Genomic DNA, 24862 nt, shown 5'->3' on the forward strand with positions numbered 1-24862 from the left:
AACACATGTTAACGTTGCCATGGGAAACACATGTTAACGTTGCCATGGGAAACACATGTTAACGTTGCCATGGGAAACACATGTTAACGTTGCCATGGGAAACACATGTTAACGTTGTCATGGGAAACACATGTTAACGTTGCCAAAGCAAGTGAAGTGGATAACAAACAAAGGGGAAATAAACAATAACAAAAGTAAACATTACACTCACAAAAGTTCCAAAATAATAAATACATTTCAAATGTCATTTTATGTCTATATACGGTGTTGTAATGATGTGAAAATAGTTAAAGTACAAAAGGGAATATAAATATTCATAATTATGGGATGTATTTACAATGGTGTTAGTTCTTCACCAGTTGCCCTTTCCTTGTGGCAACAGGTCACACATCTTGCTGCTGTCAAAATTGGGTTTGTTTTCGAATTCTTCGTGGGTCTGTGTAATCAGTGGAAAATATGTGTCTCTAATATGGTCTTACATTTGGCAGGAGGTTAGGAAGTGCAGCTCATCAGTTTCCACCTCATTTTGTGTGCACATAGCCTGTCTTCTCTTCTCTCGCTCTACCTCTCTCTCTCTCCCTCCCTCCCTCCCTCCCTCCCCTTTCCCATCTCTCTCTCTTGCTCTACCTCTCTTTCTCTCCCTCCTTCCCTCCTTCCCTCCCTCCCTCCCCTCCCTCTTCCCATCTCTCTCTCTCGCTCTACCTCTCTCCCTGCCTCACTCCCTCCCCCTTCCCATCTCTCTCTCTCACTCTACCTCTCTCTCTCTCCCTCCGTCCCCTCCCCAGTTCTCTTCTCTCGTTCTATCTCTCTCTCTCTCCCTCCTTCCCTCCATCCCCTTCCCTTCCCATCTCTCTCTCTCACTCTCCCTCTCTCTCTCTCGCTCCCTCCCCATCTCTCTTCTCTTCTCTTCTCTTCTCTTCTCTTCTCTTCTCTTCTCTTCTCTTCTCTTCTCTTCTCTTCTCTCGCTCTCTCCAACACCAAACTCTCCCACCCCAACCTCCCTCCCTCCCTCCCTCCCTCCCTCCCTCCCTCCCTCCCTCCCTCCCTCCCTCCCTCCCTCCCTCCCTCCCTCCCTCCCTCCCCTCCCTCCCTCTCTCTCTCCCTCTCTCTCTCTACCTCTCTCTCTCTACCTCTCTCTCAGGACCTCTCTCTCTACCTCTCTCTCTCTACCTCTCTTCCTCTCTCTGTCACTACTCTCTGACATACAATATTCCTAACCAGACACACAGACATTGAATTATTGATATGAAGGTGAGGGGAGGTTGGATCTCTGCACTGTTTTCTAATGTAGTCTACAGGTAGAGTAGAGAGGGGAACTGCTCTGTAGCCCAGGGGACAGTACTGTATAGAGGGGTCTTTGTAATTGGTGTTCGGGGGAGGGGGGGGGGGCAGAAACACAGGGTTTAAAACCAATTTTTTGCAATATAAGTGACAGAGGAGACATTTGAAGAAATAATTTAATTCCCTTTGCAATAGTATGGTATACATTTGAACAACTGTGCATGATTGGTCTTTAATAAAAAAATTAATAAAAAAACATGTTTTGCTTACAGCACCTGGTATTCCCAGGCGGTCTCCCATCCAAGTACTAACCTGGCCCGACACTGCTTAGTTTCCGAGATCAGGCGTGTTCAGTATAGTATGGCCACATAGCGAATGTTGTTTACCCCATTTTCTCCCAGAATTCCATCCTTTGCTCATCGCTGCAACTACCCGAATGGGCTCCGGAGAGGCGAAAGTCGAGTCGTACGTCCTCTGAAACATGACCTGCCTGGCCACACTACTATCGATATCAAATTGCTCGCTTAACCCGGAAGTCAGCCACACCAATGTGATTGGGAGGAAACCCTGTTAGACTGACAACGGAAGTTAGCTTGCAGGCGCCCAGCCCTACCACAATAAGTTTCTAGAGCGCGATGAGCAAAGGTAAGCCCCCTTGGTAAAATCCTCTCCTACCACAAGACGTTTCTAGAGCACGATGAGCAAAGGTAAGCCCCCTTCGTAAAATCCTCCCCAACCACAAGACGTTTCTAGAGCGCGATGAGCAAAGGTACGCCCCCTTGGTAAAATACTCCCCTACCACAAGACGTTTCTAGAGCGCGATGAGCAAAGGTAAGCCCCCTTGGTAAAATCCTCCCCAACCACAAGACGTTTCTAGAGCGCGATGAGCAAAGGTACGCCCCCTTGGTAAAATCCTCCCCTACCACAAGACGTTTCTAGAGCGCGATGAGCAAAGGTACGCCCCCTTGGTAAAATCCTCCCCTACCACAAGACGTTTCTAGAGCGCGATGAGCAAAGGTAAGCCCCCTTGGTAAAATCGTCCCCTACCACTGGTTAATGACAACCTTGCTATGGGGTTCCCGGTCACGGCTGGCTGTGATTGGATGTTTTGTCAACACCAGGGATAGACACAGTAGCTCTGGGTTTAAATCCAGACCATTCTCAGTTGAATCAGCTGTGTTAGTAGGGCTGGAACAAAAGCCTGCAAAAGGACTAAAATAAAATAATGTACTCTAGCTATAATCCAGATCCTCTCATGTGTGTGTGTGTGTGTGTGCGCGTGCGTGTGTGTGTGTGTTCGTATGTGTGTGTAGGGTCATAGACGTTGACCAAATAGTCTCCTATAGTATTCCCATCACATTGTGTAGTTTCTCTGTTGTCTACTGTGATCTGTTCTCACCTCCCAGACGCCTTCGTAGTTCTGTTTCTTCAGCCTGATGGCCCAGTTCTCAGGACAGGCGTCAGAACAATGGTCCATGCTGAGAATTGTGGGCCGCGTCAGAACCACCCCCGGAGGACCACAGCTCACTATGGGACTCAGCAGGGTCTGGCAGCCCGTCAGGGGTAACCTGCATGGGTGGAGAGAGGAGGGGTTATGAGGAGTATGCAGAGTGTAGGAGGGGTTAGTTGACGGTAGGGGCAGAAGGGAGACAGGAGGAAGGGTTGGTAGGTGGGTAGTGGGGAAGGGTTAGGTGAGGGTAGGAGGAGAGGGGGTGTTGAGGGGTTGAGGAAGAAGTTGAGGTTGGGGAGAGTTTGGGGTGGGAGAGAAATTTTGGTGGGAGAGAGGTTTGGGGTGGAAGAGAGGTTTGGATGGGAGAGAGGTTTGGGGTGGGAGAGAGGTTTGGATGGGAGAGAGGTTTGGGGTGGGAGAGAGGTTTGGGGTGGAGAGAGGTTTGGATGGGAGAGAGGTTTGGGGTGGGAAAGAGGTTTGGATGGGAGAGAGGTTTGGGATGGGAGAGGTTGGAATGGTAGAGAGAGAGTTGGGACGGGAGAGAGAGGTTGGGGTGGGAGAGTTTGGTGTTGGAGAGAGGTTGGGGTGGGAGAGAGGTTTGTGTTGGAGAGAGGTTGGGGTGGGAGAGAGAGGTTGGAATGGGAGAGAGAGGTTGGGGTGGGAGAGAGAGGTTGGGGTGGGAGAGAGAGGTTGGGGGTGGGAGAGAGAGGTTGGGGTGGGAGAGAGAGGTTGGGGTGGGAGAGAGAGGTTGGGGTGGGAGAGAGAGGTTGGGGTGGGAGAGAGAGGTTGGAATGGGAGAAAGAGGTTTGGGAGAGAGTGGTTGGGGTGGGAGAGAGAGGTTGGGGTGGGTGAGAGAGGTTGGGGTGGGAGAGAGAGGGTGGGGAGGGAGAGAGAGGTTTGGGAGAGAGAGGTTGGGGTGGGAGAGAGAGGTTGGGGTGGGAGAGAGAGAGGTTGGGGTGAGAGAGAGAGAGGTTGGGGTGGGAGAGAGAGGTTGGGGTGGGAGAGAGAGGTTGGGGTGGGAGAGAGAGATTGGAGAGAGAGAGGTTGGAGAAAGACAGGTTGGAGAGAGAGAGATTGGAGAGAGAGAGGTTGGAGAGAGAGAGGTTGGGGGATCAAGGTGGAGGAGCAAAGTAAAAGAGGTAAAACAGCAGGGTTTTATTCATGAGTTGTTTACAGTCACTGATGATTTGGCGCAGGTCTGTGTGTGTGTGTGTATGCATGTTTTGCTAGGTTTTGTGGACATGGTGGCAGATCACACACACACACACACACACACACACACACACACACACACACACACACACACACACACACACACACACACACACACACACACACGCACACGCACACACGCACACACGTACACACGTACACACACGCGCACGCACGCACGCACACACGTACACACGTCCACACGTACACGCGTACACACGCATACACGCACGCGCACACACGTACACACACACACACACACACACACACACACACACACACACACACACACACACACACACACACACACACACACACACACACACACACACACACACACACACACACACACACACACACAGCCAGTTAGTTAAAGTTAAAGAGCCCACCTTAAATCTTCTTTCCTCTGAGCGGTGAGATATATCTCATAGATCTTTCCCCTGGGGATGGCCTCTGGAGGGATCAGCAGGCTGATGCCTAAACAACACCACCACAGAAGAAGAAGAATGAATCAAAACACAAATAACACCACCACAGAAGAAGACAGAGAGAGAGAGAGAGGCTCATTTGTTGTGTCTGAACGGTGCTTTTGTAATTCCACAAAGGAGGCAAGCCGGAGGACCGACAGGACGGATGAGGATAACACGCAAGCACACGCATACGCACACGCATACGCACACGCCTGACAGAAGAGAACGAATACCTCAGAGAACAGTTGAAGCTTTTTCAAAACACTTTAAGTGAAAGATTCACGTAGTTCTCCACTAAAACAACATGTGTTTCCTGTTCTACAGGAAGATAAACAACATGTGTTTCCTGTTCTACAGGAATATAAACAACATGTGTCTCCTGTTCTACAGGAAGATAAACAACATGTGTCTCCTGTTCTACAGGAAGATAAACAACATGTGTTTCCTGTTCTACAGGAAGATAAACAACATGTGTTTCCTGTTCTACAGGAAGATAAACAACATGTGTCTCCTGTTCTACAGGAATATAAACAACATGTGTCTCCTGTTCTACAGGAAGATAAACAACATGTGTTTCCTGTTCTACAGGAAGATAAACAACATGTGTTTCCTGTTCTACAGGAAGATAAACAACATGTGTTTCCTGTTCTACAGGAAGATAAACAACATGTGTTCCTGTTCTACAGGAGGGTAAACAACATGTGTTTCCTGTTCTACAGGAAGATAAACAACATGTGTTTCCTGTTCTACAGGAAGATAAACAACATGTGTTTCCTGTTCTACAGGAAGATAAACAACATGTGTTTCCTGTTCTACAGGAAGTAAACAACATGTGTTTCCTGTTCTACAGGAAGATAAACAACATGTGTTTCCTGTTCTACAGGAAGATAAACAACATGTGTTTCCTGTTCTACAGGAAGATAAACAACATGTGTTTCCTGTTCTACAGGAAGATAAACAACATGTGTTTCCTGTTCTACAGGAAGATAAACAACATGTGTTTCCTGTTCTACAGGAAGATAAACAACATGTGTTTCCTGTTCTACAGGAAGATAAACAACATGTGTTTCCTGTTCTACAGGAAGATAAACAACATGTGTTTCCTGTTCTACAGGAAGATAAACAACATGTGTTTCCTGTTCTACAGGAAGATAAACAACATGTGTTTCCTGTTCTACAGGAAGATAAACAACATGTGTCTGCTGTTCTACAGGAAGATAAACAACATGTGTCTCATATTCTACAGGAAGATAAACAACATGTGTCTGCTGTTCTACAGGAAGATAAACAACATGTGTTTCCTATTCTACAGGAAGATAAACAACATGTGTCTCCTGTTCTACAGGAAGATAAACAACATGTGTCTCCTGCTCTACAGGAAGATAAACAACATGTGTCTCCTATTCTACAGGAAGATAAACAACATGTGTCTCCTATTCTACAGCGAGACTACTACAGGAAGACATCTGGTTAAATACAACATGCATGTCTCATGCACTTTCATGGAAGCAAACGTGTGTTCGTAATTATACATTCATATCTCACATATACAATATCTAAATATTTGCATGACCAGAATGAGGATATCTCTCCTTCTCTGTGTGTGTGTGTGCTCATGTGTGTGTGTTTGCTTGTCTAGCGCCAAGTGAGAAGATTAGTGTCAAGGGTTAATCCATGCATACAATATGTGACAGCATATACACAGAGAGAGAAAGAGAAAAGAGAGAGAGATAAAGGAGAGAGAAAGGAGAGCGAGTGAAAGGAGAAAGAGAGAGAAAAGAGAGAGAGGAAGGAGAGAGACAGAGAGAGAAATGAGAGGGAGAGAGGGGGGGAAAGGAGAGAGAGAGAGAGAGAGAGAGAGAGAGAGAGAGAGAGAGAGAGTGAGAGAGCGAGAGGGGGAGAGAAAGGAGAGAGAGTAAGTGAGATAAAAGAGAAAGAGGGACAGAGAGAGGAAGGAGAGAGACAGAGAGATAAAAGAGAGAGAGAAAAGGGAGAGAGAGTGAGAAAGGAGAGAGAGACAGAGAGTTTGAGAAAAGAAAGGGAGAGGGAAAGATCATTATCTCTCTCCAGATACTACTGAATGATCTGACCAATAGAAACAATGTTGTCACCTATATAACTAACTACTGAATGATCTGACCAATAGGAACACTGTTGTCACCTATATAACTAACTACTGAATGATCTGACCAATAGAAACACTGTTGTCACCTATATAACTAACTACTGAATGATCTGACCAATAGAAACACTGTTGTCACTTATATAACTAACTACTGAATGATCTGACCAATAGAAACACTGTTGTCACTTATATAACTAACTACTGAATGATCTGACCAATAGAAACACTGTTGTCACCTATATAACTAACTACTGAATGATCTGACCAATAGAAACACTGTTGTCACTTATATAACTACTGAATGATCTGACCAATAGAAACACTGTTGTCACTATATAACTAACTACTGAATGATCTGACCAATAGAAACACTGTTGTCACTTATATAACTACTGAATGATCTGACCAATAGAAACACTGTTGTCACTTATATAACTACTGAATGATCTGACCAATAGAAACACTGTTGTCACCTATATATAACTACTGAATGATCTGACCAATAGAAACACTGTTGTCACTTATATAACTAACTACTGAATGATCTGACCAATAGAAACCCTGTTGTCACCTATATAACTACTGAATGATCTGACCAATAGAAACACTGTTGTCACTTATATAACTAACTACTGAATGATCTGACCAATAGAAACACTGTTGTCACCTATATAACTACTGAATGATCTGACCAATAGAAACACTGTTGTCACTTATAACTAACTACTGAATGATCTGACCAATAGAAACACTGTTGTCACCTATATAACTACTGAATGATCTGACCAATAGAAACACTGTTGTCACCTATATAACTAACTACTGAATGATCTGACCAATAGAAACCCTGTTGTCACTTATATAATAACTACTGAATGATCTGACCAATAGAAACACTGTTGTCACTTATATAACTACTGAATGATCTGACCAATAGAAACCCTGTTGTCACCTATATAACTAAATGATCTGAAATAGAAACACAAGAAGAGAAGACAGAGAGGATTCAGACTTTCTGATGTTCTTATGATTACCAATAGAAACCATCAAGTCACCTTTATAACTACGTCAATCATGTGACTAGCAGCAGTGGTGGTCCTTCTATAACTACAGTTGGTAGAGCATGGCGATCAGGGTAGTGGGTTCGAAACCTGTTGGACCACCCATACGTAGAATGTATGCAACATGACTGTAAGTGCTTTGGATAAAAGCGTCAGCTAAATGGCATATATTATATTATGTCACCAACGATAAGGTTCTAATTGAGGTCATTTGGTCTAAAGTCGTTTCCCGGATGTCTTACGTCTCTCTCTCTAGAAACTCTGTCTGTCACCTCTCTCTCTCTCTCTCTCTGTCTCTCTCCATGTCTCTCTGTCTCTCTCTCTCTCTCAGAGAGGATTCCAGACTCTTCTCTGTTCTTATATTACTCAGACCATCAAGACTCTCTCTCTCTCAGTCTGTGACTAGCTCTCTCTGATCTCACTCTCTCTCTCTCTGTCTCTCTCTGTCTCTTTGGTCTAAAGTCTCTCTCTCTCTCTGTCTCTCTCTCTGTCTCTCTCTCTGTCTCTCTCTGTCTCTCTCTGTCTCTCTCTCTCTCTCTCTGTCTCTCTCTCTCTCTCTCTGTCTCTCTCTCTCTCTCTCTCTCTCTCTCTCTGTCTCTCTCTCTCTCTCTCTCTCTCTCTCTCTCTCTCTCTCTCTCTCTCTCTCTCTCTCTCTCTCTCTCTCTCTCTCTCTCTCTGTCTCTCTCTGTCTCTCTCTCTCTCTCTCTCTCTCTCTCTCTGTCTCTCTCTTTCTCTCTCTCTCTCTCTCTCTCTCTCTCTCTCTCTCTCTCTCTCTCTCTCTCTCTCTCTCTCTCTCTCTGTCTCTCTCTCTCTCTCTCTCTCTCTCTCTCTCTCTCTCTCTCTCTCTGTCTCTCTCTCTCTGTCTCTCTCTCTCTCTCTCTCTCTCTCTCTCTCTCTCTCTGTCTCTCTCTCTCTCTCTCTCTCTCTCTCTCTCTCTCTCTCTCTCTCTCTCTCTCTCTGTCTCTCTCTCTGTCTCTCTCTCTGTCTCTCTCTCTCTCTCTCTCTCTCTCTCTCTCTCTGTCTCTCTCTCTCTCTCTCTCTCTCTCTCTCTCTCTCTCTCTCTCTCTCTCTCTCTCTCTCTCTCTCTCTCTCTCTCTCTCTCTCTCTCTCTCTGTGTCTCTCTCTCTCTCTCTCTCTCTCTCTGTGTTCCGTCCTGCTACAGCTCTCTATCCGTTTAACCTGTAATTACTGGCCGTGTTCAGATATAGCTCATCTAAAAAAATAATTTAAAAAATACTTCAGTTGTTGTTGTTTTTTTAAAAATAGAATGAATCCATATGAATGTCGAGGAGTGATGTCTTCTATAATAATACTATGTGTATATTTGTAGCTGACATTTTAAAAGTTGCTGTGGAAGTTTTTTTTTTTCAGTCCCAGTCAGTGGTGATGACGCATGGTTTCTGGGTAATCATCAACGTGGCCCGAAGGTAATCTGCTTTCACTCTCTATGCATCCATCTCAAATTGCACACTATCTCTAAATAGTGCACTACTTTAAGCCATAGCGCTCTGGTCAAAGGTAGTGCACTATGCAGGGAATAGGTTTCCGTTTGGGATGTCATGTTTCTAGGTAACCATCACCATGGCCTGAAGATAACCTGCAGTGCTTTCTCTCTCTCCATACGGTCTGAGACACTAATGTAGACACTCATACAGACAAACGGCACCTATTCATTACGTAGTGCACTACTTTTATCCAGGGCCCTAGGGAAATAGGGTGCATTCAGGGCCCATAGGGAATAGGGTGCATTAACCAGGGCCCATAGGGAATAGGGTGCATTAACCAGGGCCCTAGGGAATAGGGTGCAGTAACCAGGGCCCATAGGGAATAGGGTGCATTAACCAGGGCCCATAGGGAATAGGGTGCATTAACCAGGGCCCATAGGGAATAGGGTGCATTAACCAGGGCCCATAGGGAATAGGGTGCATTAACCAGGGCCCATAGGGAATAGGGTGCATTAACCAGGGCCCATAGGGAATAGGGTGCATTAACCAGGGCCCATAGGGAATAGGGTGCATTAACCAGGGCCCATAGGGAATAGGGTGCATTAACCAGGGCCCATAGGGAAATAGGGTGCATTAACCAGGGCCCATGGGGAATAGGGTGCATTAACCAGGGCCCATAGGGAATAGGGTGCATTAACCAGGGCCCATAGGGAATAGGATGCATTAACCAGGGCCCATAGGGAATAGGGTGCATTAACCAGGGCCCATAGGGAATAGGGTGCATTAACCAGGGCCCATAGGGAATAGGGTGCATTAACCAGGGCCCATAGGGAATAGGATGCATTTGGGATCACAGCCTTCAACATGACCCTATGCTGCTGGTGTCCCTCTCCTCTCCCTGGCCTTTCTGCAAACCTTAATATAATAATAATAATAATATGCAGACAGACAGACAGACAGACAGACAGACAGACAGGCAGGCAGGCAGGCAGGCAGGCAGGCAGACCGACAGACAGACAGACAGACAGACAGACAGACAGACAGACAGACAGACAGACAGACAGACAGACAGACAGACAGACAGACAGACAGCAGGCAGGCAGGCAGGCAGGCAGGCAGGCAGGCAGGCAGGCAGGCAGGCAGACAGGCAGGCAGGCAGACAGACAGACAGACAGACAGACAGACAGACAGACAGACAGACAGACAGACAGACAGACAGGCAGGCAGGCAGGCAGACAGGCAGGCAGGCAGGCAGGCAGGCAGACAGACAGACAGACAGACAGACAGACAGACAGACAGACAGACAGACAGACAGACAGACAGACAGACAGACAGGCAGGCAGACTGGCAGACCGGTAGGCAGGCAGATATTCTATCAGTCCGTGGCAACATGATGAAGTCTCTGGCCTGTAAGAGAGACTAATTTCTCTGAATTAACCCAGTGGCCCTGGAGTGGGTTGAGCTGTAGTGGACGGAGATGACCCTATCAGTTTACTGGGCTGGACTGACTACATCGCTAAGGCACACACATATGGATTGGCTGAAGACCGTGTATGTGTTGCTAAACTAGAAAAGAAGGCCACACAGACACATTGCCATAACAATGTCGTTTTTCCTTCAAATATATACAGTACCAGTCAAAAGTTTGGACACACCTACTCATTCAAGGGTTTTTCTTTAATTTTGACTATTTTCTACATTGTAGCATAATAGTGAAGACATCAAAACAATGAAATAACACACATGGAATCATGTAGTAGTGTTAAACAAATCTAAATATATTTTATATTTGAGGTTCTTCAAAGTCGCCACCCTTTGCCTTTATGGCAGCTTTGCACACTCTTGGCATATATTTAGATTTGTTTAACACTACTACATGATTCCATGTGTGTTATTTCATTGTTTTGATGTCTTCACTATTATTCTACAATGTAGAAAATAGTCAAAATTAAAGAAAAACCCTGGAATGAGAAGGTGTGTCCAAACCTTCGCCTGGTACCTTACGTTTTCAATCAATAAACCCATCAACCAATCAGCTCTTACCTGTGTTGGGGATGGTGAGTCTACCCCCCAGGAAGTTGAATGTCCCATACGAGGTGTTAGCCACGTCCCGCGGCAACGTCTTGAAGTACGTCTGATTGGACAGCCGGGTCATAAACTCCGCAGGGTCAGAGGTCATCTTCCCGTTGTGTAAGGTGTGGTGCGACCCGTTGGGTAAGGGGTCCAGGAGCGGACCGTTGGTCATCGAGAACTTAGCGGTGCCGGTGTGTGTGGTGCCGTCGTGACGTGAGTGCAGGGTTCCTTGGTAGCTGGTGGTCGTGGTGGTTAGGTCCGGCTGGATGGTAAGCAGATGGGAGTTCTCTAAAACAGATCAGAGAGCAGGAGTGAAAAACAGCAGCAGGGGACACACACACCGTCACAGCACAACAGGAAACCACCTCATCTCTAACACACACACACCGTCACGGCACAACAGGAAACCACCTCATCTCTAACACACACACCGTCACGGCATAACAGGAAACCACCTCATCTCTAACACACACACCGTCACAGCATAACAGGAAACCACCTCATCTCTAACACACACACCGTCACAGCATAACAGGAAACCACCTCATCTCTAACACACACACCGTCACAGCACAACAGGAAACCACCTCATCTCTAACACACACACCGTCACGGCACAACAGGAAACCACCTCATCTCTAACACACACACCGTCACGGCATAACAGGAAACCACCTCATCTCTAACACACACACCGTCACGGCATAACAGGAAACCACCTCATCTCTAACACACACACCGTCACAGCACAACAGGAAACCACCTCATCTCTAACACACACACCGTCACAGCACAACAGGAAACCACCTCATCTCTAACACACACACCGTCACAGCACAACAGGAAACCACCTCATCTCTAACACACACACCGTCACAGCACAACAGGAAACCACCTCATCTCTAACACACACACCGTCACAGCACAACAGGAAACCACCTCATCTCTAACACACACACACCGTCACAGCACAACAGGAAACCACCTCATCTCTAACACACACACCGTCACAGCACAACAGGAAACCACCTCATCTCTAACACACACACACCGTCACAGCACAACAGGAAACCACCTCATCTCTAACACACACACCGTCACAGCACAACAGGAAACCACCTCATCTCTAAACACACACACCGTCACAGCACAACAGGAAACCACCTCATCTCTAAACACACACACCGTCACAGCACAACAGGAAACCACCTCATCTCTAACACACACACCGTCACAGCACAACAGGAAACCACCTCATCTCTAACACACACACCGTCACAGCACAACAGGAAACCACCTCATCTCTAACACACACACACCGTCACGGCACAACAGGAAACCACCTCATCTCTAACACACACACCGTCACAGCACAACAGGAAACCACCTCATCTCTAACACACACACCGTCACAGCACAACAGGAAACCACCTCATCTCTAACACACACACCGTCACAGCACAACAGGAAACCACCTCATCTCTAACACACACACACCGTCACGGCACAACAGGAAACCACCTCATCTCTAACACACACACCGTCACAGCACAACAGGAAACCACCTCATCTCTAACACACACACCGTCACAGCACAACAGGAAACCACCTCATCTCTAACACACACACCGTCACAGCACAACAGGAAACCACCTCATCTCTAACACACACCGTCACAGCACAACAGGAAACCACCTCATCTCTAACACACACACACTGTCACAGCACAACAGGAAACCACCTCATCTCTAACACACACACCGTCACAGCACAACAGGAAACCACCTCATCTCTAACACACACACCGTCACAGCACAACAGGAAACCACCTCATCTCTAACACACACACCGTCACAGCACAACAGGAAACCACCTCATCTCTAACACACACACCGTCACAGCACAACAGGAAACCACCTCATCTCTAACACACACACCGTCACAGCACAACAGGAAACCACCTCATCTCTAACACACACACAGAGGAAGAGAAAGAGAGAGAGAAACATAAAGTCCCAGAGACAGAAGCACACAAACACAGAATGCTGTTATAATTAAGACACAACTCAGATTCAGAGGAGGTTTAGCAGGTAGAGTCAAGAAAGGCTTCCACGGTGACTCAGAGGAGGCTTCCATAGTGACTCAGAGGAGGTTTAGCAGGCAGAGTCTAGAAAGGCTTCCATGGTGACTCAGAGGAGGCTTCCATAGTGACTCAGAGGAGGTTTAGCAGGCAGACAGAAAGAAACCACCCATCGGTGACTCAGAGGAGGCTTCCATAGTGACTCAGAGGACAGCACAACAGGAAACCACGGTGACTCAGAGTAGGTTTAGCAGGTAGAGTCTAGAAAAGGCTTCCATGGTGACTCAGAGGAGATTCACAGCAGAACAGGAAACCACCGTGGTAACTCAGAACTTACAGGTAGAGTCTAGAAAGCACAGTGACAGAGGAAACCACTCTCATCTCTAACACAGAGGACCGTCCATGGTGAACAGAAACCACCTCAGAGTCTAGAACAGGCACCATGGTGACAGCACAACAGGAAACCACCTCATTTAGCAGGTAGAGTCTAGAAAGGCTTCCATGGTGACTCAGTCAGGCTTCCATGGTGACTCAGAGAATGTTTAGCAGGCAGAGTCAGAAACCACTTCCATGGTAACTAAGAGGACACTTCCATGGTGACTCAGCACAACAGGTAGGGTCTAGAAAGGCTTCCATGGTGACTCAGAGGAGGTTTCAGGTAGAGGCCAGAAAGGCTTCCATGGTCAGAGGAGGTTTAGCAGGTAGGGTCAGAAAGGCCACCATAGTGACTCAACAGGTTTACAGGTCAGAGCACAACAGGAAACCAGGCTTCATGGTGACTCAGACACCGTTAGCAGCACAGTCAGGAAACCACTTCATGGTGACTCAAGGAACACAGGTCAGAGTCTAGACAGGCTTCCAGGAAACCACTTCCATGGTGACTAAACACAGACAGGTTTAGCAGGCACAACAGGAAACCACCATAGTGACTCAGAGGAGGTTTAGCAGGTAGAGTCTAGAAAGGCTTCCATGGTGACTCAGAGGAGGTTTAGCAGGTAGAGTCAGAAACCACCTCATGGTGACTCAGAGGAGGTTTAGCAGGCACAGTCCAGAAACATGGAAACCACCTCATCATCTGACACACACCGTCACAGGCAGAGTCAGGAAACCACGGTGACTCAGAGGAGGCTTCCTAGTGACTCACAGGAGGTTTAGCAGGCACAACAGGAAACCATGGTGACTCATCTTCCTAGTGACACAGAGGACCGTTTAGCAGGCAGAACAGAAACCACGGTGACTCAGAGGAGGCTTCTAAGTGACTCAGAGGAGGTTTAGCAGGCAGAACAGAAACCACGGTGACTCATAGGTTTAACAGGTAGAGTCACACCGTCCATGGTGACAACAGGAAACCAGGCAGAATCTCTAACACCGTGGTAACTCAGAGGAGGCTTAGCAGGTAGAGTCTAGAAAGGCTTCCATAGTGACTCAGAGGAGGTTTAGCAGGTAGACTCTAGAAAGGCTTCATGGTAACTCAGACAGGCTTCCACTCAGAGGAGGTTTAGCAGCAGAGTCAGAAACCACCATGGTGACTCAGAGGAGGTTTAGCAGGTAGAGTCTACAACAGGAAACCATGGTGACTCAGAGGAGGCTTCATGGTGACTCAGAGAATGTTTAGCAGGTAGAGTCAGGAAACCTTCCATGGTAACTAAGAGGAGGCTTCCATGGTGACTCAGGAGGTTTACAACAGGAAACCATGGTGACTCAGAGGAGGTTTCTAGACACAGACACACCATGGTGACTCAGAGCAGGTTTAACAGGAAACCACTTCATAGTGACTCAGACAGGTTTAGCAGGCAGAGTCAGAAAGGCTTCCATGGTAACTCAGAGGAGGCTTCCATGGTGACACAGACAGGAAACCAGCTAGAGTCTAGAAAGGCTTCCATGGTGACTCAGAGGAAGTTTAGCACAGAGTCAGAAAACCACATGGTGACTCTAAGAGGAGGCTTCACAGTGACAGGAAACCACCAGAGTCTAGAAAGGCTTCACATAGTGACACAGCACAACAGAAAACCACATCATCTAGAAACCATGGTGACTCAGAGGAAGAGCAGGTAGAGAGAAACTTAAAGTGACTCAGAGACAGAAGCACAAACACAGAATGCTGTTATGGTGACAGAGGAGGCTTCAGTGATTCAGAGGAGGTTTAGCAGGTAGAGTCTAGAAAGGCTTCCATGGTGACTCAGAGGAGAGGAGGTTTAGCTTCCATGGTAACTCAGAGTCTAGAAAGGCTTCCATGGTGACTCAGAGGAGGCTTCCATGGTGACTCAGAGGAGGTTTAGCAGGTAGAGTCTAGAAAGGCTTCCATGGTGACTCAGAGGAGATTTAGCAGGCAGAGTCTAGAAAGGCTTCCATGGTAACTCAGAGGAGGCTTCCATGGTGACTCAGAGAGGTTTAGCAGGTAGAGTCTAGAAAGGCTTCCATGGTGACTCAGAGGATTTAGCAGGCAGAGTCTAGAAAGGCTTCCATGGTGACTCAGAGGAGGCTTCCATAGTGACTCATAGAGGTTTAGCAGGTAGAGTCTAGAAAGGCTTCCATGGTAACTAAGAGGAGGCTTCCATGGTGACTCAGAGGAGGTTTAGCAGGTAGGGTCTAGAAAGGCTTCCATGGTGACTCAGAGGAGGTTTAGCAGGTAGAGGCCAGAAAGGCTTCCATGGTGACTCAGAGGAGGTTTAGCAGGTAGGTCTAGAAAGGCTTCCATAGTGACTCAGAGGAGGTTTAGCAGGTAGAGTCTAGAAAGGCTTCCATGGTAACTCAGAGGAGGCTTCCATGGTGACTCAGAGGAGGTTTAGCAGCTAGAGTCTAGAAAGGCTTCCATGGTGACTCAGAGGAAGTTTAGCAGGTAGAGTCTAGAAAGGCTTCCATGGTGACTCAGAGGAGGCTTCCATGGTGACTCAGAGGAGGTTTAGCAGGCAGAGTCTAGAAAGGCTTCCATAGTGACTCAGAGGAGGTTTAGCAGGTAGAGTCTAGAAAGGCTTCCATGGTGACTCAGAGGAGGTTTAGCAGGTAGAGTCTAGAAAGGCTTCCATGGTGACTCAGAGGAGGTTTAGCAGGCAGAGTCTAGAAAGGCTTCCATGGTGACTCAGAGGAGGTTTAGCAGGCAGAGTCTAGAAAGGCTTTCATGGTAACTCAGAGGAGGCTTCCATGGTGACTCAGAGGAGGCTTCCATGGTGACTCAGAGGAGGTTTAGCAGGCTTCCAGAGTCTAGAGAGGAGGCTTCCATGGTGACTCAGAGGAGATTTAGCAGGCAGAGTCTAGAAAGGCTTCCATGGTGACTCAGAGCCAGGAGGCTTCCATGGTGACTCAGAGGAGGTTTAGCAGGTAGGTCTAGAAAGGCTTCCATGGTGACTCAGAGGAGGTTTAGCAGGTAGAGTCTAGAAAGGCTTCCATAGTGACTCAGAGGAGGTTTAGCAGGTAGCGTCTAGAAAGGCTTCCATGGTGACTCAGAGGAGGTTTAGCAGGCAGAGTCTAGAAAGGCTTCCATGGTGACTCAGAGGAGGTTTAGCAGGCAGAGTCTAGAAAGGCTTCCATGGTAACTCAGAGGAGGCTTCCATGGTGACTCAGAGGAGGTTTAGCAGGTAGAGGCCAGAAAGGCTTCCATGGTGACTCAGAGGAGGCTTCCATGGTGACTCAGTGGAGGCTTCCATGGTGACTCAGAGGACGTTTAGCAGGTAGAGGCCAGAAAGGCTTCCATGGTGACTCAGAGGAGGTTTAGCAGGCAGAGTCTAGAAAAGCTTCCATGGTGACTCAGAGGAGGTTTAGCAGGTAGAGTCTAGAAAGGCTTCCATAGTGACTCAGAGGAGGTTTAGCAGGTAGAGTCTGGAAAGGCTTCATGGTAACTCAGAGGAGGCTTCCATGGTGATTCAGAGGAGGTTTAGCAGCTAGAGTCTAGAAAGGCTTCCATGGTGACTCAGAGGAGGTTTAGCAGGCAGAGTCTAGAAAGGCTTCCATGGTGACTCAGAGGAGGTTTAGCAGGCAGAGCTTCCATGGTAACTCAAGGAGGCTTCCATGGTGACTCAGAGGAGGTTTAGCAGGTAGAGTCTAGAAAGGCTTTAAATGGCGACTCAGAGGAGGTTTAAATCAGAGGAGGTTTAAATGGTGACTCAGAGGAGGTTTAAATGCTAGAGTCAGAGGAGGTTTAAATGGCGACTCAGAGGAGGTTTAAATGGCGACTCAGAGGAGGTTTAGCAGGCAGAGTCTAGAAAGGCTTCCATAGTGACTCAGAGGAGGTTTAACTGGCGACTCAGAGGAGGTTTAAATGGCGACTCAGAGGAGGTTTAAATGGCGACTCAGAGGAGGTTTAAATGGCGACTCAGAGGAGGTTTAAATGGCGACTCAGAGGAGGTTTAAATGGCGACTCAGAGGAGGTTTAGCAGGCAGAGTCTAGAAAGGCTTCCATAGTGACTCAGAGGAGGTTTAGCAGGTAGATTCTAGAAAGGCTTCCATGGTGACTCAGAGGAGGTTTAGCAGGTAGAGTCTAGAAAGGCTTCCATGGTGACTCAGAGGAGGTTTAGCAGGCAGAGTCTAGAAAGGCTTCCATGGTAACTCAGAGGAGGCTTAGCAGGTAGAGTCTAGAAAGGCTTCCATAGTGACTCAGAGGAGGTTTAGCAGGTAGAGTCTAGAAAGGCTTCCATGGTGACTCAGAGGAGGTAAGGTAAGAGGAGGCTTCCATGGTGACTCAGAGGAGGTTTAGCAGGCAGAGTCTAGAAAGGCTTCCATGGTGACTCAGAGGAGGCTTCCATGGTGACTCAGAGGAGGTTTAGCAGGTAGAGTCTAGAAAGGCTTCCATGGTGACTCAGAGGAGATTTAGCAGGCAGAGTCTAGAAAGGCTTCCATGGTGACTCAGAGGAGATTTAGCAGGCAGAGTCTAGAAAGGCTTCCATGGTGACTCAGAGGAGGCTTCCATGGTGACTCAGAGAGGTTTAGCAGGTAGAGTCTAGAAAGGCTTCCATGGTGACTCAGAGGAGATTTAGCAGGCAGAGTCTAGAAAGGCTTCCATGGTGACTCAGAGGAGGCTTCCATGTGACTCAGAGGAGGTTTAGCAGCTAGAGTCTAGAAAGGCTTCCATGGTGACTCAGAAGAGGTTTAGCAGGTAGAGTCTAGAAAGGCTTCCATGGTAACTCAGAGGAGGCTTCCATGTGACTCAGAGGAGGTTTAGCAGCTAGAGTCTAGAAAGGCTTCCATGGTGACTCAGAGGAGATTTAGCAGGCAGAGTCTAGAAAGGCTTCCATGGTAACTCAGAGGAGGCTTAGCAGGTAGAGTCTAGAAAGGCTTCCATAGTGACTCAGAGGAGGTTTAGCAGGTAGAGTCTAGAAAGGCTTCCATGGTAACTCAGAGGAGGCTTCCATGGTGACTCAGAGGAGGTTTAGCAGCTAGAGTCTAGAAAGGCTTCCATGGTGACTCAGAGGAGGTTTAGCAGGTAGAGTCTAGAAAGGCTTCCATGGTGACTCAGAGGAGGCTTCCATGGTGACTCAGAGAATGTTTAGCAGGTAGAGTCTAGAAAGGCTTCCATGGTAACTAAGAGGAGGCTTCCATGGTGACTCAGAGGAGGTTTAGCAGGTAGGGTCTAGAAAGGCTTCCATGGTGACTCAGAGGAGGTTTAGCAGGTAGAGGCTAGAAAGGCTTCCATGGTGACTCAGAGGAGGTTTAGCAGGTAGAGTCTAGAAAGGCTTCCATGGTGACTCAGAGGAGGTTTAGCAGGTAGGGTCTAGAAAGGCTTCCATGGTGACTCAGAGGAGGTTTAGCAGGTAGAGGCCAGAAAGGCTTCCATGGTGACTCAGAGGAGGTTTAGCAGGTAGAGTCTAGAAAGGCTTCCATGGTGACTCAGAGGAGATTTAGCAGGCAGAGTCTAGAAAGGCTTCCATGGTAACTCAGAGGAGGCTTAGCAGGTAGAGTCCAGAAAGGCTTCCATGGTGACTCAGAGGAGGCTTCCATGGTGACTCAGAGGAGGTTTAGCAGCTAGAGTCTAGAAAGGCTTCCATGGTGACTCAGAGGAGATTTAGCAGGTAGAGTCTAGAAAGGCTTCCATGGTAACTCAGAGGAGGCTTCCATGTGACTCAGAGGAGGTTTAGCAGCTAGAGTCTAGAAAGGCTTCCATGGTGACTCAGAGGAGGTTTAGCAGGTAGAGTCTAGAAAGGCTTCCATGGTAACTCAGAGGAGGCTTCCATGTGACTCAGAGGAGGTTTAGCAGCTAGAGTCTAGAAAGGCTTCCATGGTGACTCAGAGGAGATTTAGCAGGCAGAGTCTAGAAAGGCTTCCATGGTAACTCAGAGGAGGCTTAGCAGGTAGAGTCTAGAAAGGCTTCCATAGTGACTCAGAGGAGGTTTAGCAGGTAGAGTCTAGAGGCTTCCATGGTAACTCAAAGGCTTCCATGGTGACTCAGAGGAGGTTTAGCAGGCAGAGTCTAGAAAGGCTTCCATGGTGACTCAGAGGAGGTTTAGCAGGTAGAGTCTAGAAAGGCTTCCATGGTGACTCAGAGGAGGCTTCCATGGTGACTCAGAGAATGTTTAGCAGGTAGAGTCTAGAAAGGCTTCCATGGTAACTAAGAGGAGGCTTCCATGGTGACTCAGAGGAGGTTTAGCAGGTAGGGTCTAGAAAGGCTTCCATGGTGACTCAGAGGAGGTTTAGCAGGTAGAGGCCAGAAAGGCTTCCATGGTGACTCAGAGGAGGTTTAGCAGGTAGGGTCTAGAAAGGCTTCCATAGTGACTCAGAGGAGGTTTAGCAGGTAGGGTCTAGAAAGGCTTCCATGGTGACTCAGAGGAGGTTTAGCAGGTAGAGTCAGAAAGGCTTCCATGGTGACTCAGAGGAGGTTTAGCAGGTAGGGTCTAGAAAGGCTTCCATAGTGACTCAGAGGAGGTTTAGCAGGTAGAGTCTAGAAAGGCTTCCATGGTAACTCAGAGGAGGCTTCCATGGTGACTCAGAGGAGGTTTAGCAGCTAGAGTCTAGAAAGGCTTCCATGGTGACTCAGAGGAAGTTTAGCAGGTAGAGTCTAGAAAGGCTTCCATGGTGACTCAGAGGAGGCTTCCATGGTGACTCAGAGGAGGTTTAGCAGGCAGAGTCTAGAAAGGCTTCCATGGTGACTCAGAGGAGGTTTAGCAGGTAGAGTCTAGAAAGGCTTCCATGGTGACTCAGAGGAGGTTTAGCAGGCAGAGTCCAGAAAGGCTTCCATGGTGACTCAGAGGAGGCTTCCATGGTGACTCAGAGGAGGTTTAGCAGGCAGAGTCTAGAAAGGCTTCCATGGTAACTCAGAGGAGGCTTCCATGGTGACTCAGAGGAGGTTTAGCAGGCAGACTCTAGAAAGGCTTCCATGGCGACTCAGAGGAGGTTTAGCAGGTAGCGTCGAGAAAGGCTTCCATGGCGACTCAGAGGAGGTTTAAATGGCGACTCAGAGGAGGTTTAAATGGCGACTCAGAGGAGGTTTAAATGGCGACTCAGAGGAGGTTTAAATGGCGACTCAGAGGAGGTTTAAATGGCGACTCAGAGGAGGTTTAGCAGGCAGAGTCTAGAAAGGCTTCCATAGTGACTCAGAGGAGGTTTAGCAGGTAGAGTCTAGAAAGGCTTCCATGGTGACTCAGAGGAGGTTTAGCAGGTAGAGTCTAGAAAGGCTTCCATGGTGACTCAGAGGAGGTTTAGCAGGTAGAGTCTAGAAAGGCTTCCATGGTGACTCAGAGGAGATTTAGCAGGCAGAGTCTAGAAAGGCTTCCATGGTAACTCAGAGGAGGCTTAGCAGGTAGAGTCTAGAAAGGCTTCCATAGTGACTCAGAGGAGGTTTAGCAGGTAGAGTCTAAAAGGCTTCCATGGTAACTCAGAGGAGGCTTCCATGGTGACACAGGAGGTTTAGCAGTAGAGTCTAGAAAGGCTTCCATGGTGACTCAGAGGAGGTTTAGCAGGTAGAGTCTAAGGCTTCCATGGTGACTCAGAGGAGGCTTCCATGGTGACTCAGAGAATGTTTAGCAGGTAGAGTCTAGAAAGGCTTCCATGGTAACTAAGAGGAGGCTTCCATGGTGACTCAGAGGAGGTTTACAGGTAGGGTCTAGAAAGGCTTCCATGGTGACTCAGAGGAGGTTTAGCAGGTAGAGGCCAGAAAGGCTTGATGGTGACTCAGAGGAGGTTTAGCAGGTAGGGTCTAGAAAGGCTTCCATAGTGACTCAGAGGAGGTTTAGCAGGTAGAGAGAAAGGCTTCCATGGTGATTCAGAGGAGGACAGCTAGAGTCTAGAAAGGCTTCCATGGTGACTCAGAGGAGATTTAGCAGGCAGAGTCTAGAAACACATGGTAACTCAGAGGAGTCTTCCATGGTGACTCAGAGGAGGTTTAGCAGGCAGAGTCTAGAAAGGCTTCCATGGGACTCAGAGGAGGTTTAGCAGGTAGAGAAACTTCCATGGCGACTCAGAGGAGGGGTTTAAATGGACAGAGGAGTTTAAATGGCGACTCAGAGGAGGTTTAAATGAGACAGAGGAGGTTTAAACACAAGGAGGTTTAAATGGCGACTCAGAGGAGGTTTAAATGGCGACTCAGAGGAGGTTTAAATGACGACTCAGAGGAGGTTTAAATGGCGACTCAGAGGAGGTTTAAATGGCGACTCAGAGGAGGTTTAAATGGCGACTCAGAGGTTTAAATGGCGACTCAGAGGAGGTTTAAATGGCGACTCAGAGGAGGTTTAAATGGCGACTCAGAGGAGGTTTAGCAGGCAGAGTTTAAAAAGAGGAGAGGAGCAACAAGTCAACACACACACCATTTCTATGTTAGTAGATATACTGTACTGTACAGACAGATGACTGTAGACAACAGAGAAACTACACAATGTGATGGGAATACTATAGGAGACTATTTGGTCAACGTCTATGACCCTACACACACACACACACACACACACAGACACACGCACACACACACACACACACACACACACACACACACACACACACACACACACACACACACACACACACACACACACACACACACACAGTCCAACACACTAACCACTAGGCTACCCTGCCGCCCCAGACATGGTGAGACACACACACAAAAAGATGACTATGGTGAATAGGTAACACAAGGGAGAGTAGATGACTATGGTGAGACTAGGTAACACAAGGGACAGTAGATAGTATGGTGAGACTAGGTAACACAAGGGACAGTAGATGACTATGGTGAGACTAGATAACACAAGGGACAGTAGATGACTATGGTGAGACTAGGTAACACAAGGGACAGTTGACACATTTGGTGTACAGTATAGGTTGGATGGAGGATAGTACAGACTGACAGATTGACGGAGGGATGGAAGGAAGGGTAGAAAATAAAACAAAGAGCATTATCCTACTGCTGCGGGTACCAGGGCGGGGGCCAGGGGGGCGGGGGGCCCGGTGCCGAGGTGCCCACACACCTGGCTTGCTCGGCTTGATGCCCATAGGCTGGAAGCCCGTGGTCAGGATGGACGAGTCCGCTACGTCAGCGTCCAGACCCTCCTTCTTACGGCGGTAGACCAGGACCACCACGATGAGGATGAGGGTCAGACAGAGAGCTACGGCTACAATACCCACATACAGGGCCACATCCTCAACTCCATTGGCAGCTAGAGAGAGAGAGAGAGAGAGATTGTTAGTGTCAGAGGGAGGGGCACAGCAATCATGCCAACGTACAGAGCCATGTCCTCACTCACAGCTAGAGAAAGAGAGAGAGAGAGAGCGGGGAGAAGAGAGAAAGAGAGAGAGAGAGCAGGGTGAAGGGAGAAAGAGAGAGAGAGAGCAGGGTGAATGGAGAAAGAGAGAGAGCAGGGTGAAGGGAGAAAGTGAGAGAGAGAGCAGGGTGAAGGGAGAAAGAGAGAGAGCAGGGTGAAGGGAGAAAGAGGGAGAGAGCAGGGTGAAGGGAGAAAGAGAGAGAGAGAGCAGGGTGAAGGGAGAAAGAGAGAGAGAGAGCAGGGTAAAGGGAGAAAGAGAGAGAGCAGGGTGAAGGGAGAAAGAGAGAGAGAGAGCAGGGTGAAGGGAGAAAGAGAGAGAGAGCAGGGTGAAGGGAGAAAGAGAGAGAGAGCAGGGTGAAGGGAGAAAGAGAGGGAGAGAGGAATGGTGGGATACAAAAAATAGACCATTTAACTGTCGGAATTGACCTAGGTCTGTCAAACAGTAAGTACTACACGAGTTAGAACTCTGTTCTCATCTGATCCTCAACCAGTTAGAACTCTGTTCTCATCTGATCCTCCAACCAGTTAGAACTCTGTTCTCATCTGATCCTCAACCAGTTAGAACTCTGTTCTCATCTGATCCTCAACCAGTTAGAACTCTGTTCTCATCTGATCCTCCAACCAGTTAGAACTCTGTTCTCATCTGATCCTCAACCAGTTAGAACTCTGTTCTCATCTGATCCTCCAACCAGTTAGAACTCTGTTCTCATCTGATCCTCATTAGAACTCTGTTCTCATCTGATCCTCCAACCAATTAGAACTCTGTTCTCATCTGATCCTCAACCAGTTAGAACTCTGTTCTCATCTGATCCTCAACCAGTTAGAACTCTGTTCTCATCTGATCCTCAACCAGTTAGAACTCTGTTCCCATCTGATCCTCAACCAGTTAGAACTCTGTTCTCATCTGATCCTCAACCAGTTAGAACTCTGTTCCCATCTGATCCTCAACCAGTTAGAACTCTGTTCTCATCTGATCCTCAACCAGTTAGAACTCTGTTCTCATCTGATCCTCAACCAGTTAGAACTCTGTTCTCATCTGATCCTCAACCAGTTAGAACTCTGTTCCCATCTGATCCTCAACCAGTTAGAACTCTGTTCTCATCTGATCCTCCAACCAGTTAGAACTCTGTTCTCATCTGATCCTCAACCAGTTAGAACTCTGTTCTCATCTGATCCTCATTAGAACTCTGTTCCCATCTGATCCTCAACCAGTTAGAACTCTGTTCTCATCTGATCCTCCAACCAGTTAGAACTCTGTTCTCATCTGATCCTCAACCAGTTAGAACTCTGTTCTCATCTGATCCTCAACCAGTTAGAACTCTGTTCTCATCTGATCCTCAACCAGTTAGAACTCTGTTCTCATCTGATCCTCAACCAGTTAGAACTCTGTTCTCATCTGATCCTCCAACCAGTTAGAACTCTGTTCTCATCTGATCCTCAACCAGTTAGAACTCTGTTCTCATCTGATCCTCAACCAGTTAGAACTCTGTTCTCATCTGATCCTCCAACCAGTTAGAACTCTGTTCTCATCTGATCCTCAACCAGTTAGAACTCTGTTCTCATCTGATCCTCAACCAGTTAGAACTCTGTTCTCATCTGATCCTCAACCAGTTAGAACTCTGTTCTCATCTGATCCTCAACCAGTTAGAACTCTGTTCTCATCTGATCCTCCAACCAGTTAGAACTCTGTTCTCATCTGATCCTCAACCAGTTAGAACTCTGTTCCCATCTGATCCTCAACCAGTTAGAACTCTGTTCTCATCTGATCCTCCAACCAGTTAGAACTCTGTTCTCATCTGATCCTCAACCAGTTAGAACTCTGTTCTCATCTGATCCTCCAACCAGTTAGAACTCTGTTCTCATCTGATCCTCAACCAGTTAGAACTCTGTTCTCATCTGATCCTCAACCAGTTAGAACTCTGTTCTCATCTGATCCTCCAACCAGTTAGAACTCTGTTCCCATCTGATCCTCAACCAGTTAGAAC

The 24862-nt window shown here is 47.6% G+C and overlaps 1 protein-coding gene and 1 pseudogene across 1 annotated transcript in view; both read right to left on the reverse strand.

The window, feature by feature from the left end:
* Window positions 1-24862, reverse strand: part of unc5a (unc-5 netrin receptor A) — a 641788-nt gene that overhangs the window by 92332 nt on the left and 524594 nt on the right. Inside the window, 4 exon segments of the mRNA XM_052518001.1 lie at window positions 2681-2849; window positions 4333-4420; window positions 11088-11405; window positions 22521-22772. Of these exon segments, the coding sequence (XP_052373961.1) occupies window positions 2681-2849; window positions 4333-4420; window positions 11088-11405; window positions 22521-22772 (827 nt within the window).
* Window positions 1545-1653, reverse strand: LOC127929830 (uncharacterized; annotated as a pseudogene).

This window comes from Oncorhynchus keta, chromosome 4 (genome assembly GCF_023373465.1).
Source record: "Oncorhynchus keta strain PuntledgeMale-10-30-2019 chromosome 4, Oket_V2, whole genome shotgun sequence".
Taxonomy (NCBI): Eukaryota; Metazoa; Chordata; class Actinopteri; order Salmoniformes; family Salmonidae; genus Oncorhynchus; species Oncorhynchus keta.